This window comes from Notolabrus celidotus, chromosome 21 (genome assembly GCF_009762535.1).
Source record: "Notolabrus celidotus isolate fNotCel1 chromosome 21, fNotCel1.pri, whole genome shotgun sequence".
Taxonomy (NCBI): domain Eukaryota; kingdom Metazoa; phylum Chordata; class Actinopteri; order Labriformes; family Labridae; genus Notolabrus; species Notolabrus celidotus.
In genome coordinates, this window is record NC_048292.1 from 13,365,364 (window position 1) to 13,378,486 (window position 13,123).

The 13,123-nt window shown below is 34.0% G+C and overlaps 2 protein-coding genes across 3 annotated transcripts in view; one reads left to right on the top strand and one right to left on the bottom strand.

Moving 5' to 3' along the window:
* Nucleotides 1-565: 565 nt before the first annotated feature.
* Nucleotides 566-6,923, bottom strand: dram1 (DNA-damage regulated autophagy modulator 1). The gene is made up of 7 exons (XM_034673374.1): nucleotides 6,398-6,923; nucleotides 4,710-4,777; nucleotides 4,337-4,479; nucleotides 4,060-4,237; nucleotides 3,901-3,959; nucleotides 2,170-2,262; nucleotides 566-2,081 (listed from the first exon to the last, which is right to left on the bottom strand). The coding sequence occupies exons 1-7, from the start codon at nucleotides 6,526-6,528 to the stop codon at nucleotides 2,037-2,039; spliced, it is 717 nt and encodes a 238-aa protein (XP_034529265.1). The 5' UTR covers nucleotides 6,529-6,923; the 3' UTR covers nucleotides 566-2,036.
* Nucleotides 6,924-10,162: 3,239 nt separating this feature from the next.
* Nucleotides 10,163-13,123, top strand: part of gnptab (N-acetylglucosamine-1-phosphate transferase subunits alpha and beta) — a 35,180-nt gene continuing 32,219 nt past the window's right edge. The window contains exons 1-4 of one of the 2 annotated variants that reach the window (XM_034673375.1): nucleotides 10,163-10,576; nucleotides 12,078-12,163; nucleotides 12,461-12,580; nucleotides 12,896-12,946. In XM_034673375.1, coding sequence (XP_034529266.1) covers nucleotides 10,415-10,576; nucleotides 12,078-12,163; nucleotides 12,461-12,580; nucleotides 12,896-12,946 — 419 coding nt within the window. In that variant the 5' untranslated portion in view covers nucleotides 10,163-10,414. The remainder of the gene's footprint in view (nucleotides 10,577-12,077; nucleotides 12,164-12,460; nucleotides 12,581-12,895; nucleotides 12,947-13,123) is intronic. The other variant, XM_034673376.1, reaches the window with a different exon arrangement.

Below are 13,123 nucleotides of genomic sequence, written 5' to 3' on the forward strand. Positions count from 1 at the left end.
AAAACAACAGTTTTCTTTAGATTTGTATGCAAAATAAAACCGTTAATGTCTGTTAAAGTGTTTCTCTCATGTCCAATATAACCTCCTTTTCTTTTAGTGAGGGTCAGAGGTCACTGGTAAACTGATTTAGTTTCTGATGACTTCTCTGCTGACACTGTGAGCTGTACCTTGTATGGCTTCCAAAGATGCTCTTTGACCTGTATTTCTTGCCATTACTGTAAATTATCTCCTTTATTATTGACCACAAGTTCTCAGTCGGGTTGAGATCATGTGAGCAGGCAGGCCAGTTCATGAGGAGATGTAATGCTTTTCAGATGTAGCAATGTATTTCATATTAACCTCTGCAGGAATGAGGAGTACAAAACTTGCTCTTGGCTGCAAATCAGGCGAGAAAACTTGTCAGAAATATGTAAACAGCAGCATTTTTCTGTGTGTACTCAGTTGGTTGAGCCAACTTTTTATCCCATTTATCAGGACTTGAGAGTGCATTCTCAAAATTGTGCAATAAAGAAGTTGAGATACTGAATAAAATGTGTTTGAGCACAGAAGAAAGGGCAAACTCAAGAATTTTTTTAATCTTTATTATTCATTTTGTTATAAAAGGTGTGTTATTATACTGCTCAGCAGTGCAACATGATCTGTGCATTAAAACATGTCATTAATATACAGCACCAACAGACAGTAACTGAATCAAACATAAATTCCCTTGTAAATACAATATCTGTCGTGATTATCTGTGATCATGTGACTTCAATTATGTCCTCTTAAACTTTACAGCAGGGGTTTGTCTCTTTGGATAACCATGTCAGTCTTCTCTCTTAGCTACCAAATTATAATATAGGATAGAAAGTAAAATTGATGGAATACGCTGATACTTCAAATGACAGTCGTCAAACGGACATCTCCAGCGTCCTGACAGTATTATAGATTAAGTTTTCAAAATGTAAAGAAACACTGTGATGGTAATTACATGGTATTTGTATCATAGCAAAATAATGTGTGTAGCATGAGCAGTGTGCTCTAAAGTAGCTGCGCTCAATCTAGAGATTAAAAATCGGACAAATACATCTTTCACTTGACATTTTTGTGACAATTATTTACTTCTTCACACTCCTAAAAAATCTCATAATGAACACAATGAGATGTGACAAGGGGTTTAAATTGGCATTAATGCTGTTCTTGGTGGTTATAAGGCAAACACGTCAAGGAGCAACAATCTAAAGCAGAGAATAAAGGCTTTATTTATACGTCAGGAATGTGCCTTTACTGGCCTTGTTCTCTGTGTATGTGCTCTGTCAATGAAGTAAACACATTAAAATCCCATATATAGCTGCACTGTTTAACTTTGTGGCAGAATTAAATGAAATCAATCAGGTTATGATTGTTTAAAGTTACAGTACACCAAACTTTTTATCCTAAGTTTGTCATCTCAGCTGTCAACAACAGTACAACATTTTTCACAGGAAGCGACAAAATTTTAATATTTTTCTTGTTTCATGTCAAATTTCAGCAGAACAAGAATCTACAAACACAATCTGGGATAGAATGCTTAGTTTGTTTTCATCATGTTTGTCATAAGAACACATAAAACTAAATCAGACTCAAGCTGAAGTGGTTTTCCCATTTAAACACCGCAATCATGTGTTCACTGTGTGATGAACTTCTCTTATTAGTGGTCACAGGCCTGACACAACCACATGATGGTGTGGCAATCATGGACAAAGTGCAACTTGAAGTTCAGCTGAACAGGAAACAATAAAGACACTTAAAAATCTCAATAAAATCTTTTCAGATTGTATCAAAAGTATGAAGTTACAGCTCCCTTTAACGTCACAATTACTGCCAGTCAAATATAAATAACATCAAAGTGTCTGCCAGTTTTTGACGTCTAATTCAGTCAGGTGATACAAAACACACAATTGTGTGTGGAGTGTAAAAAAAATAGAAAAGATATAAAAAATGCATGAGCAGAAAAGCATTATAAAACCATATGCAGCATTTTATTTTGAAAAACATTTAAAGCAGCTGCAGGATAATCATGAATACTCCTCGTACTCTGTTTTCACCTGTAAGGTAAACAGCTGTAGGAAATAACAAAGGAGAGTATTAAAACCAAACTTATGATACACACACAAAAAACATCTTTCTGTTTGCTGGAGTGGTACTCACTTTGAAATCGTCAATGTACGTGAGGAAGTAGCATATGAAACTGAAAGCGACTGTCCACTCACACACAGCGCTGGCTAACTGATAGGGGTAGTCCTGAAAGAGAGATACAGATACAGCAATCACTGTGTATTCAACATGTGGGTGTTCACGTGACAAAGATAGAGGGTTACTACTTACACCAAAAATTTCAAACAGGGTATCATTTGGGTTTATGTTCATTTGTACAACAGATGAGCTTTAAGCAAAAAATGTTAACAAATTAGCCAACTATTTGTGCTAACTGTTCCTGTTTAACACATTAAGCTATCACATTCAGATGTTGATACTCACAACTCCTGTATATCAAATGTAATACTTATGCTCTGATGCCTCCTGTCTGAACCTAAGCTAACAATTTCAAATGACTCATCTTTTAGCTAACACACTGGACTGTTTATACATTTGGCTAACAATTACATTTTTGTACACTCAAACTCTAAAAAATTTATTGCAAAACAAGTTCAACTGTTTTCTCTTTAGCTAACAATATCACACAGTTTTTTAACATTTTCAATAAGCTAATAATTCCAACTGTTTCCTCTTTAGTTAGCAATATCACCCTGTTTTCTAACATTTTCAATATGCTAACAATTCCAACTGTTTCCTCTTTAGCTAACAATATTACCCTGTTTTCTAACATTTTCAATAAACTAACAATTCCAACAGTTTCCTCTTTAGCTAACAATATCACCCTGTTTTCTAGCATTTTCAATAAGCTAACAATTCCAACTGTTTCCTCTTTGGCTAAAAATATCATATCATTGTACTGTGATCTAACATTTTGAATCAGCTAACAATTCCAACTGTTTCCTCTTTAGTCAGCAATATCATATTATTGTACCAGTGTTTTCTAACATTTTCAATAAGCTAACACTATCACACTGTTTTCTCTTTAGCTAACAACATCACACTGTTTTCTAACATTTTCAATAAGCTAATAATTCCAACTGTTTCCTCTTTAGTTAGCAATATCATACTATTGTACTGTTTTCTAACATTTTCTATAAGCTAACAATTCCAACTGTTTCCTCTTTAGCTAACAATATCACCCTGTTTTCTAACATTTTCAATAAGCTATCACTTCAAAATGTGTTCATTACAGCTAACATTGCTGTTTGCCAACAATTAGATTTTACTGTAAGTTAACAGTTGTTAAAAAATGTAAATAAGGGATGCTGGATGCCTAGCAGCCTAAGCGCCCCACGTATAGAGGCTACAGTCTTTGTTGAAGAGGTTGCAGGGTCGACTCCTGTGCCGTTGACCATTCACTGCATGTCTTCCCCCGTCTCTCTACTCCCCACGTTTTCTGTCTCTCTCCAGATTTCATATCAAATAAAGGCAAAGGTCTTAACTTATACTCTAAGCTAACTATTTTAACTTAACGTGACTTTTCCACCTCTTTGTAAATCACTTTTAGCTTAGTATTTTATCTTTTTAATAGCTTTTAAGTACTTGAAAGCACAAACACTTTGATGTCTTGCTCTCTTGATCACTGCATTTCACAGCCTCTCAGTTGTAAAAGGTCATGGTGTCATAAATGAGTCATGTTGGAGGTGATTACTGTTCAGTCAGTCATGCACCATAAACTTACGATCACATGTTTATTTTTCTCCTGAATTAAATATTTGTATCTAATTAATACTTTTGATAAAACTTTGTGATGAAATACAACATTGTGTTAAACTGTCCTACCTTGTCTTCAGGGTGTCTGTGAAGTTTAGTTTGGTTCACAAAGAATGCACAGATGACAGCTGGATTATTCTCTAAGGAAAGTGACATTTGGCAAAGTATAGTCCAGAAGAATTACTTTGTTATGTATTCTAACATTTTTGACTTCTGTGTAAAGGATACTGGGGAAAAACGCCAAAGTAGCAAGGCTGGAGATGAACAATCGTACTCGAATCACGTTTATGGAGGACCCATATGGATAGACCTGATATGATATGACAGTCTGTAGGATGATGTAGGAGACTCCAGCGACAAAGAAAAGCAGTGCTCCTGCATCATGAGCTTTTGTCTCCGTGAGTTCCTGCAAACACGACGCAGAGATAATTTACCTTTTGACGTTAAATTATTTTTACGTCTAAATGCGTAAATGTGTTAATGTGTTAATGTGTTAATGACATACCTGGAAGGTTGCCACGATACACATGCCCAAACAGGAGATCAACCCAATGTAAAGAGCACTTTTATTGAGGCATGGTTTCACCACTTGTGTTTCCTCGCTCAGCTTTTCCACATACTTGTACCTTGAATATATGGTGGCTATTCCTGTGGAGAAGTTCAAATTGAGGATTAAACACATTTTATGTGAACCTCTGTGTCTTATTTAGGGGAAAAAGTGTCCTCCATGCAAAAAACTTTGCTTTCATGTTCTTGAAAAAGAGGAAATGTGAGTTACATTTTAGGAAAGTTTGGTTCCTCCCTTGGGAAAGCACAAAGTTGCATAAAAGTTTACAGGGGTGACACAGAAGCTCATGCACTGTTGGGGTGTAAAATACCTGCACATGCAGAGACGAAAGTCATCAGGCCAAAAATACAGCTCTCTGGAGGTGTTGCTCCTGTGTCACTGAGAGGATAATGAGAGATGATCATTTTAGCCCAAGCATGATGGCAGTAAATCACAAGTTCTCATTCTTTGGGACTTTATGTATATGGGGCGCCGTTTGTCAAGATGTGCACACTGAAAATAACAGCAACAATTCTCCACATTTAGCTCCAAAACGTCATAACCCGGAATCAGAATCAAAATCAGCTTTATTGGCCAGGTATGCTTGAACACACAAGGAATTTGACTTAGGTAAACTGTGCTCTCTGTGTACAAGGCATAAAAATAAGATATACAAAATAAAAAATAAAAATGTAATAACAATAACATCAGCTATAAATACAAAAGAACAACAAATAGGCATGACTAATATGTACAGGCTAAAATTATATGATAATAGTGCAGTGGTAAGTAGCAGAGGTAGTTTTTACATTCAAAAAATAGTAGTTAAATAATAAAATAAATAGAAATATGGAATTCTGCTTGGAGAATTGGTTCATTGTATGTCTCTACAACAATGTAGAGTTAATTTTTAAAAGTCACTTTTTTTATCACATTTAGAGGAATATTTGTGATCTTCTTCACATTTAATTTTCTTGTGAAAAATACATTAAGTTAAAATCATTGTTAAATCTAAATGTTAAAAATAAATCTAAATGTTAAATGTTGCTCCTTGATCCTAAATATTAAGCTGATATGCAGCAGTGTGAATTTGCATTTCTGCTAAATATTTAGGATCGCAGAGCAACATTTAACATTTATATTTAACATTTATATTTAAAATTTATATTTATATTTAATATTTAGATTTATATTTAACATTTAGATTTATATTTAACATTTAGATTTATCATTGAACATTTAGATTTACATTTAGCATTTGGATTTAACAAAATTTTAACTTAATTTATTTTTCACAACAAAATTATCCTAAATATTTAGCTGATATGCAGCAGTGTGAATTTGCATATCAGCTTAATATTTTGGATCGCAGAGCAACATTTAACATTTATATTTAACATTTAGATTCATATTTAACATTTAGATTTATTGTTGAACATTTAGATTTATCGTTGAACATTTAGATTTATATTTAACATTTAGATTTATATTTAGTATTTGGATTTAACAAAATTTTAACCTAAAATATTTTTTACAACAATTTTAAATGTGCAGAAGATCACAAATATTCCTTTAAATGTGATAAAAAAAAAAAGTGACTTTTAAAAATTCACTCTACGTTGTTGTGATGTTCTGGAGCTAAATGTGGAGACTTGTTGCTGTTATTTTCAGTGTGCACAACTTCAAACGGCGCCCCATATATGTAGGTTTCGTTTTGTTACATTTCAAATGTTAGTATTGTCTTCTTAAAATAAAATACTATTTTAAAAGGAGAAGTGAAAACAGAGTCCTCAGCTGCAGGTGTGTACGTGCAGCTGGGGTTTGGGTACCAGCCAAGTGAACGCAGAGGAAAACGAAACCAAACGTTATAACCACACATGAAGGGTAGTCAGTAAAATCACTGAAAATACAACTTCAACATGTATTTGTACCACTGATATTTGACTTCTTTTCAAGTTTGAAAACCGTTTTCTCTCATTTTCTCAAACACACTTGTATAAATAAATAAAGTAAACTTACCTTATGTATGGAAAGATAACGTCGACATCATGCCTGAGGAGCGCAATCAGGTAGGAAACAATGAAAGTGCTCGAGGACCAGATGACTAAAAAAGCTGGCAGAAAGCAGAGTCCCTGCATGAACCAAAACATGTTGGAGATAATTTACGCAGAGCTGATGAAAAGACGCTGACGCACGACCAAGCATAAAGCCATGTACAGTGTTACAAGCACCACGTTTAAATGCTGTACTAGGAACCAGGCTGACTGTACCGCGGTTGTTGTCAAGGCAAAATAAGTATGTTACCGGCAGTCACATGGTGGTGTAGTACTAAAGTGAGGTTAGATAGTTTACTGTAACCTCTTCCCCAAAAGAAGTGACTCCTTTGGACTTTCTGACTGACTGCCAATAAATGCTCCCTATGATCATCAAGCTCTTCCCTCTTCCTGTAACTTTTTTTTTTCTACTTCTGTTACTCGCAGAAAAAAAAGACCAATTCCTCCTGAATTGACATCGAATGCGTAAGAGCTGGTTGTGAAATAATCTCGTTAATAACTCCTGCTTATAGACCCTGCCAAAAAAACAGATTGAGTGTTGTGTCACAACTACAATATCCAGCAATGACTCAACCTACCGTTAGGGAACAATAATAACTTTCTACTTCATGTTTAGTAAAATGAATGGTTGGCCTAGATAGAAGTTGTTTTCACTAAGTAAACTAGCATAGCCACTGAAGTCATAAGCAGACATGAATCCATACAATTTCTATTTCTAATTCATTGGTAACACTTTACAATAATGGAACAGTTTTATTAGGGAAATAAAGCTTAATTTATGTTGAAGTAATGCATGACTCATGATGACTTTCTGTATGAATTAATAATGAATTCCTGTTGTTCACCATGAACTCATAATCCTGTTACTATGATTTAATGTAATGACAACGTGTTTAATACATCATTAGTTAAGGTATGGTAATTAACAGTTACTACATATATGATGTAAAACACTGTTTATTAACCTCAGATAACTAACGAAAAAAAAACTTTTCAGAAAAAAGAGGCCTTGAACACAAAACAGTCAAATGATAACTACATATCACCACAACATACGGATGTGAGAAACGTTCGTACGATGTGTATTTCTTTTTTTAAGTTTGACCACAGCCACATCCAAATGAATGGGGGAGACAGAGTTATTGACCTATACTGCAGCCAGCCACTAGGGGGAGCAGTTTTTGTGGAAGCCTCACTTCCAGCCGAGCGAGATGACGTCCATTTTATATACAGTCTATGATTTGCACCCGTTCATGTGAGAACTAGGCTATATGTAATCATGAAGTGGACCTTGGAAAGAACACTGATTATAAATCAAAGAAAATAAATACATTTATTTAATTTAATTTAATTTAACTGCAAATAATCATATAACATGCACCTTAACGATGACAGAGATTTAACGTATCCCACGGGACCCAAAGAGCCCTGATGCTTCAATAACGAACTAAGAGTTCTGACGTTGCACCAACTGCCAATGCGGAGGGACCATGAAGGCACCACATCCCCCTGTACTCCTCCGCCCAGAAGATGGCGATAAACTCACCCGAAGCGAAGCAGCAGCGGGGCCGAAGTGTCGTCACCACCGCCGAGGAAGTGGGAGATGTGTGGTTGTCAAGTGTCATGCAGTCAGGCTGGTGGTCAGCTGACTTACTGCTCCCCTGCGATGTTTACTTTCTTTACGTAGTGCGTTAACTTGGGATTCTTTGAAAGAATGCATCGGTATGCTTGGCCGAGGAGAACCATGGTACTTACTTAACTTACTTACTTACTTTACTTACTTACTTACTTACTTACTTTACTTACTTACTTAGTTACTTTACTTACTTTACTTACTTACATACTTACTTTACTTACTTACATACTTACTTACTTACTTTACTTACTTACTTACTTTACTTACTAACTTTACTTACTTTACTTACTAACTTTACTTACTTACTTACTTTATTTATTTACTTACTTACTTTACTTAATTGCTTTACTTTACTTTACTTACTTACTTACTTTACTTACTTAACTTACTTAACTTACTTAACTTTACTTACTTACATACTTACTTTACTTACTTTATTTACTTGCTTTACTTACTTTACTTACTTACTTGCCTTTCTTACTTACTTTACTTACTTTACTTACTTTACTTACTTTACTTACTTAACTTACTTGCTTTTCTTACTTACTTTACTTACTTTACTTTACTTACTTACTTGCTTTACTTACTTTACTTACTTACTTTACTTACTAACTTTACTTACTTACATACTTTACTTACTTACTTTATTTACTTACTTGCTTTACTTTACGTACTTACTTTACTTAATTTATTTACTTTACTTACTTTCTTACTTAATTACTTGCTTTACTTTCTTACTTACTTACTTACTTACTTTACTTAATTTACTTACTTACTTCACTTACCTACTTACTTTACTTACTTACTTTCTTACTTAATTACTTTACTTACTTACTTTCTTACTTACTTACTTACTTTACTTTCTTACTTTCTTGCTTACTTACTTACTTACTTTACTTAATTTACTTACTTACTTACTTACTTTACTTAATTTACTTACTTACTTACTTACTTTACTTAATTTACTTACTTACTTACTTACTTTACTTACTTACTTACTTTCTTACTTAATTACTTACTTACTTGCTTTCTTTCTTACTTTCTTACGTACGTACTTACTTACTTTACTTACTTACTTTACTTTCTTACATACTTACTTACTTTACTTTTTTTTACTTACTTTACTTACTTACTTTACTTAATTTACTTACTTATTTCATTTACTTACTTACTTTGCTTACTTACTTACTTTCTTACTTAATTACTTTACTTACTTACTTTCTTTCTTACTTAATTACTTACTTACTTACTTTACTTAATTTACTTACTTACTTACTTACTTACTTACTTACTTTACTTACTTACTTTACTTTCTTACATACTTACTTACTTTACTTTTTTTTACTTACTTTACTTACTTACTTTACTTAATTTACTTACTTATTTCATTTACTTAATTACTGTACTTACTTACTTTCTTTCTTACTTAATTACTTACTTACTTACTTTACTTAATTTACTTACTTAATTTACTTACTTACTTACTTACTTACTTACTTACTTACTTACTTTACTTACTTACTTTACTTTCTTACAAACTTACTTACTTTACTTTTTTTTACTTACTTTACTTACTTACTTTACTTAATTTACTTACTTATTTCATTAACTTACTTACTTTGCTTACTTACTTACTTTCTTACTTAATTACTTTACTTACTTACTTTCTTTCTTACTTACTTACTTACTTACTTACTTACTTACTTACTTACTTACTTACTTACTTACTTTCTTACATACTTACTTACTTTACTTTTTTTTACTTACTTTACTTACTTACTTTACTTAATTTACTTACTTATTTCATTTACTTAATTACTGTACTTACTTACTTACTTTCTTTCTTACTTAATTACTTACTTACTTACTTTACTTAATTTACTTACTTACTTTACTTACTTACTTTACTTACTTACTTACTTACTTACTTACTTACTTACTTACTTACTTACTTTACTTTCTTACTTTCTTACTTACGTACTTACTTCCTATACTTACTTTTCTTATTTACTTACTTACTTTACTTACTTTACTCACTTTACTCACTCACTCACTCACTCACTCACTCACTCACTCACCAACCATTTTTTGATGTTGCAGCAACTGCCTATGCGGAGGGACCATGAAGGCACCACATCCCCCTGTACTCCTCCGCCCAGAAGATGGCGATAAACTCACCCGAAGCGAAGCAGCAGCGGGGCCGAAGTGTCGTCACCACCGCCGAGGAAGTGGGAGATGTATGGTTGTCATGTGTCATGCAGTCGGGCTGGTGGTCAGCTGACTTACTGCTCCCCTGCGATGTTTACTTTCTTTACGTAGTGCGTTAACTTGGGATTCTTTGAATGAATGCATCGGTATGCTTGGCCGAGGAGAACCATGGTAGTCGTGAACTCGGTGCTGAAGCTGTTGCAGAGGCAGACGTACACCTGTCTGTCCCACCGATATGGGCTCTACCTTTGCTTTGGGGGGCTCGTACTCATGATAGTTTCTGCCTTTCAGTTCGGAGAGGTAAGGTCCTTTCTGTTCTCTGATCTCCAGTCTCTGTTCGGTGACCTGTCCTTGTTGCTGAATGAGGCTTCTCGTCTCGCGTGTTGGTTTTGAGGCACCGTGTAACCGGATTCCTCTTTGAAAATTGGTTATTGAAAGTTAATGAGCTTTTATGAAATTATTTGTACCTTCAGTTATTTAAGTTAAACTGTTTATCATAAATTACAGTATTTACACTCATTCGGAATAATAATAAAACACTGAACTGCACACCTTTTAAATCTAAAGCCTTATATTTCTGATAAAATACAGACACATTTTAGCTCACTTAGTCCTCAACGCTTTAAGTTAACTAGTTTCTGTTTAGGAGACATGATGCAGAACATAAGTTTAAAGAAGTTTGCTATTATCATTATTAATACAAGAGTTAGTCCAACGAAGTAACCTTGGGCAAACAGCAGAGTGCTAAAACTGGAACATCAACACTAGGATGCAGTCTGGGTGTTTTTAAAAGTAAACTTAAGAAATACCTTTTTAATCTAGCTTTTAATTTGGAGTTATTTATTTTTAGCCTTGCATTATTATTTTAATTATTTCAATTTTCTTTCTAAATCATTATTATTTTAATTAATTTAATTATTTTTTTAATCATTATTATTTCAATTATTTTAATTTTCTTTTGAAATCATTATTATTTTAATTATTTTTTTAATCATTATTATTTTAATTATTTTTATTGTTTCTTTTAATAATTATTATTTTAATTACTTTTTTAATAATTATTATTTTAACCATTGCTTTAACATTTATTTGTCTTTATTTATCTATTTATTTCTCGTATTCATCTGATCTTGGTAACGCTACCTTATTTTTAACTTTTCTTTCCACTCTTATTATTTTATTAATTTTACTGTATGGATTTTATTTTATTTTTAAGTATATTATTTATAATCATGCCATTTAAAATTTAACCATTGCTGTTGTTCTCTGTCTCCCTTTTATTCTGTGAAGCACTTTGGGCTGCATGTTTTAATGTATGAATTGTGCTTTATAAATAAAGTTGAGTTGAGGAATTTTCACTGTGTATCACTCCACCTCAGCCAGGTACTCACTATCAATTATTCTTGATCAATCCCTTTAATACCTCAAAATCAAAACAAAATATTATCAGAAATGAAGCTAAAGCATACATGTGTTCAACAGAGTAGGTAGTCTTTGGAAAGCATTATATGAAAGTAGGAATGTTTGTGTTACAGGACAACAATGTGGTTTTCAGTTAAGTTGTAGAACTGGTGGAGCAAATAATTATGTAGTTGCTATTATAAACAGCTTGTCTAAATAACGTGTTTCTACAAAAGCAGTATCTCATTTGAGATGTTCCTTAAGATCACCATACATATTCAGTAATCAGATTCTGTGCATTGTATTTACCAGAAAGAAAGAGAATTGCTTCTTTTTATTGGTGGTTTTGCTTGTTTGTGCATTTTCTGTAAGTTAAATTGCCTCTTCTCTCTTCATACAGGTGGTGGTGGAGTGGAGTCGAGACCAGTATCATGTGTTGTTTGACTCTTATAGAGACAATGTGGGAGGGAAATCCTTCCAAAGCAGGTGAGAGAAGCAAGTAAAATGCCCCTTACGAACAACTTTTATCTCTACTTTTCAGCCTCGTCCAGTGGGGTGTAAAAGTAAAAATATATATATACGAAAAGCATTCCTTCGTGCCACTTAGGACTACTTGCACGTCTCCCCCGAGAGAATCTGAAATAACTAGCCGAGGTGTAACCATGCATGAGCAGTGTCTTATTTTAGACAAGAGGAAAGTTTGTGCTGGGGATTGAAACAGGGTCACGGCTTCGCACGTCTTCACTGATATGAGTGTTTTGTTTTTGTGTTTTATTTCTGTAGGCTCTGTCTGCCCATGCCTATTGATGTCGTGTACACATGGGTGAACGGCACAGACATGGCTCTGCTGAAGGAGCTGAAGACCGTCAAAGAGCAACTGGAGGAGGAACAAAGAGCTCTGAGGTAGCTGTTGCTCCACTGGTTCATGGTTACAAAAGTGCTCCCTTGTTGTTATTACAAGTGCCTGAATACAGTCAGAATTAGCATACAAGCTAGAGCTGCAGCATTATCAATGTCACTCTGATTGACTTGTTCAGGCTGCCTCAGAGGAAGAGAGAGCTTAGAGCAAAGGTTAGAGTAAGGAGGAAGCTACTGTTTTCATCATCTGCCCAACTTGTTCCAGAAAAAGAGATGACATCTTATCTTATCCAGGCGGCTAGCATGGTAGAAAATATTTAAAAGGTGAAGTTAATCGTATGCATGTTTTCTTGTATGCAGGGAACGCCTGGGGAAAAATGCCAGTGAGACAACTGATGTGCCAAAAGCCAGGTGAGTGTGATGAAACTTTGCATTAGTGTTGTAGTCAAGACCGCATTGGCTGAGACCAAGACATGTCCGAGACCATGGTGTACTGAGACCAAGACAAGACCAAGACATTTAGGGATCGAGACCGATTCGAGACCAAGACCAAGGTAGTGCAAGACTGAGACAAGACCAAGACCATAT

What these genes read in the sequence shown, in the direction of transcription:
- dram1 (XM_034673374.1), bottom strand. Translation starts at nt 6,528, where the DNA reads ATGTTTTGGTTCATGCAGGGACTCTGCTTTCTGCCAGCTTTTTTAGTC. An exon ending in TTTCGTCTCTGCATGTGCAG is followed by an intron (nt 4,480 to 4,709) that starts GTATTTTACACC and finishes ACTTCTCCACAG; the next exon opens with GAATAGCCACCATATATTCA. An exon ending in GTATCGTGGCAACCTTCCAG is followed by an intron (nt 4,238 to 4,336) that starts GTATGTCATTAA and finishes TCGTGTTTGCAG; the next exon opens with GAACTCACGGAGACAAAAGC.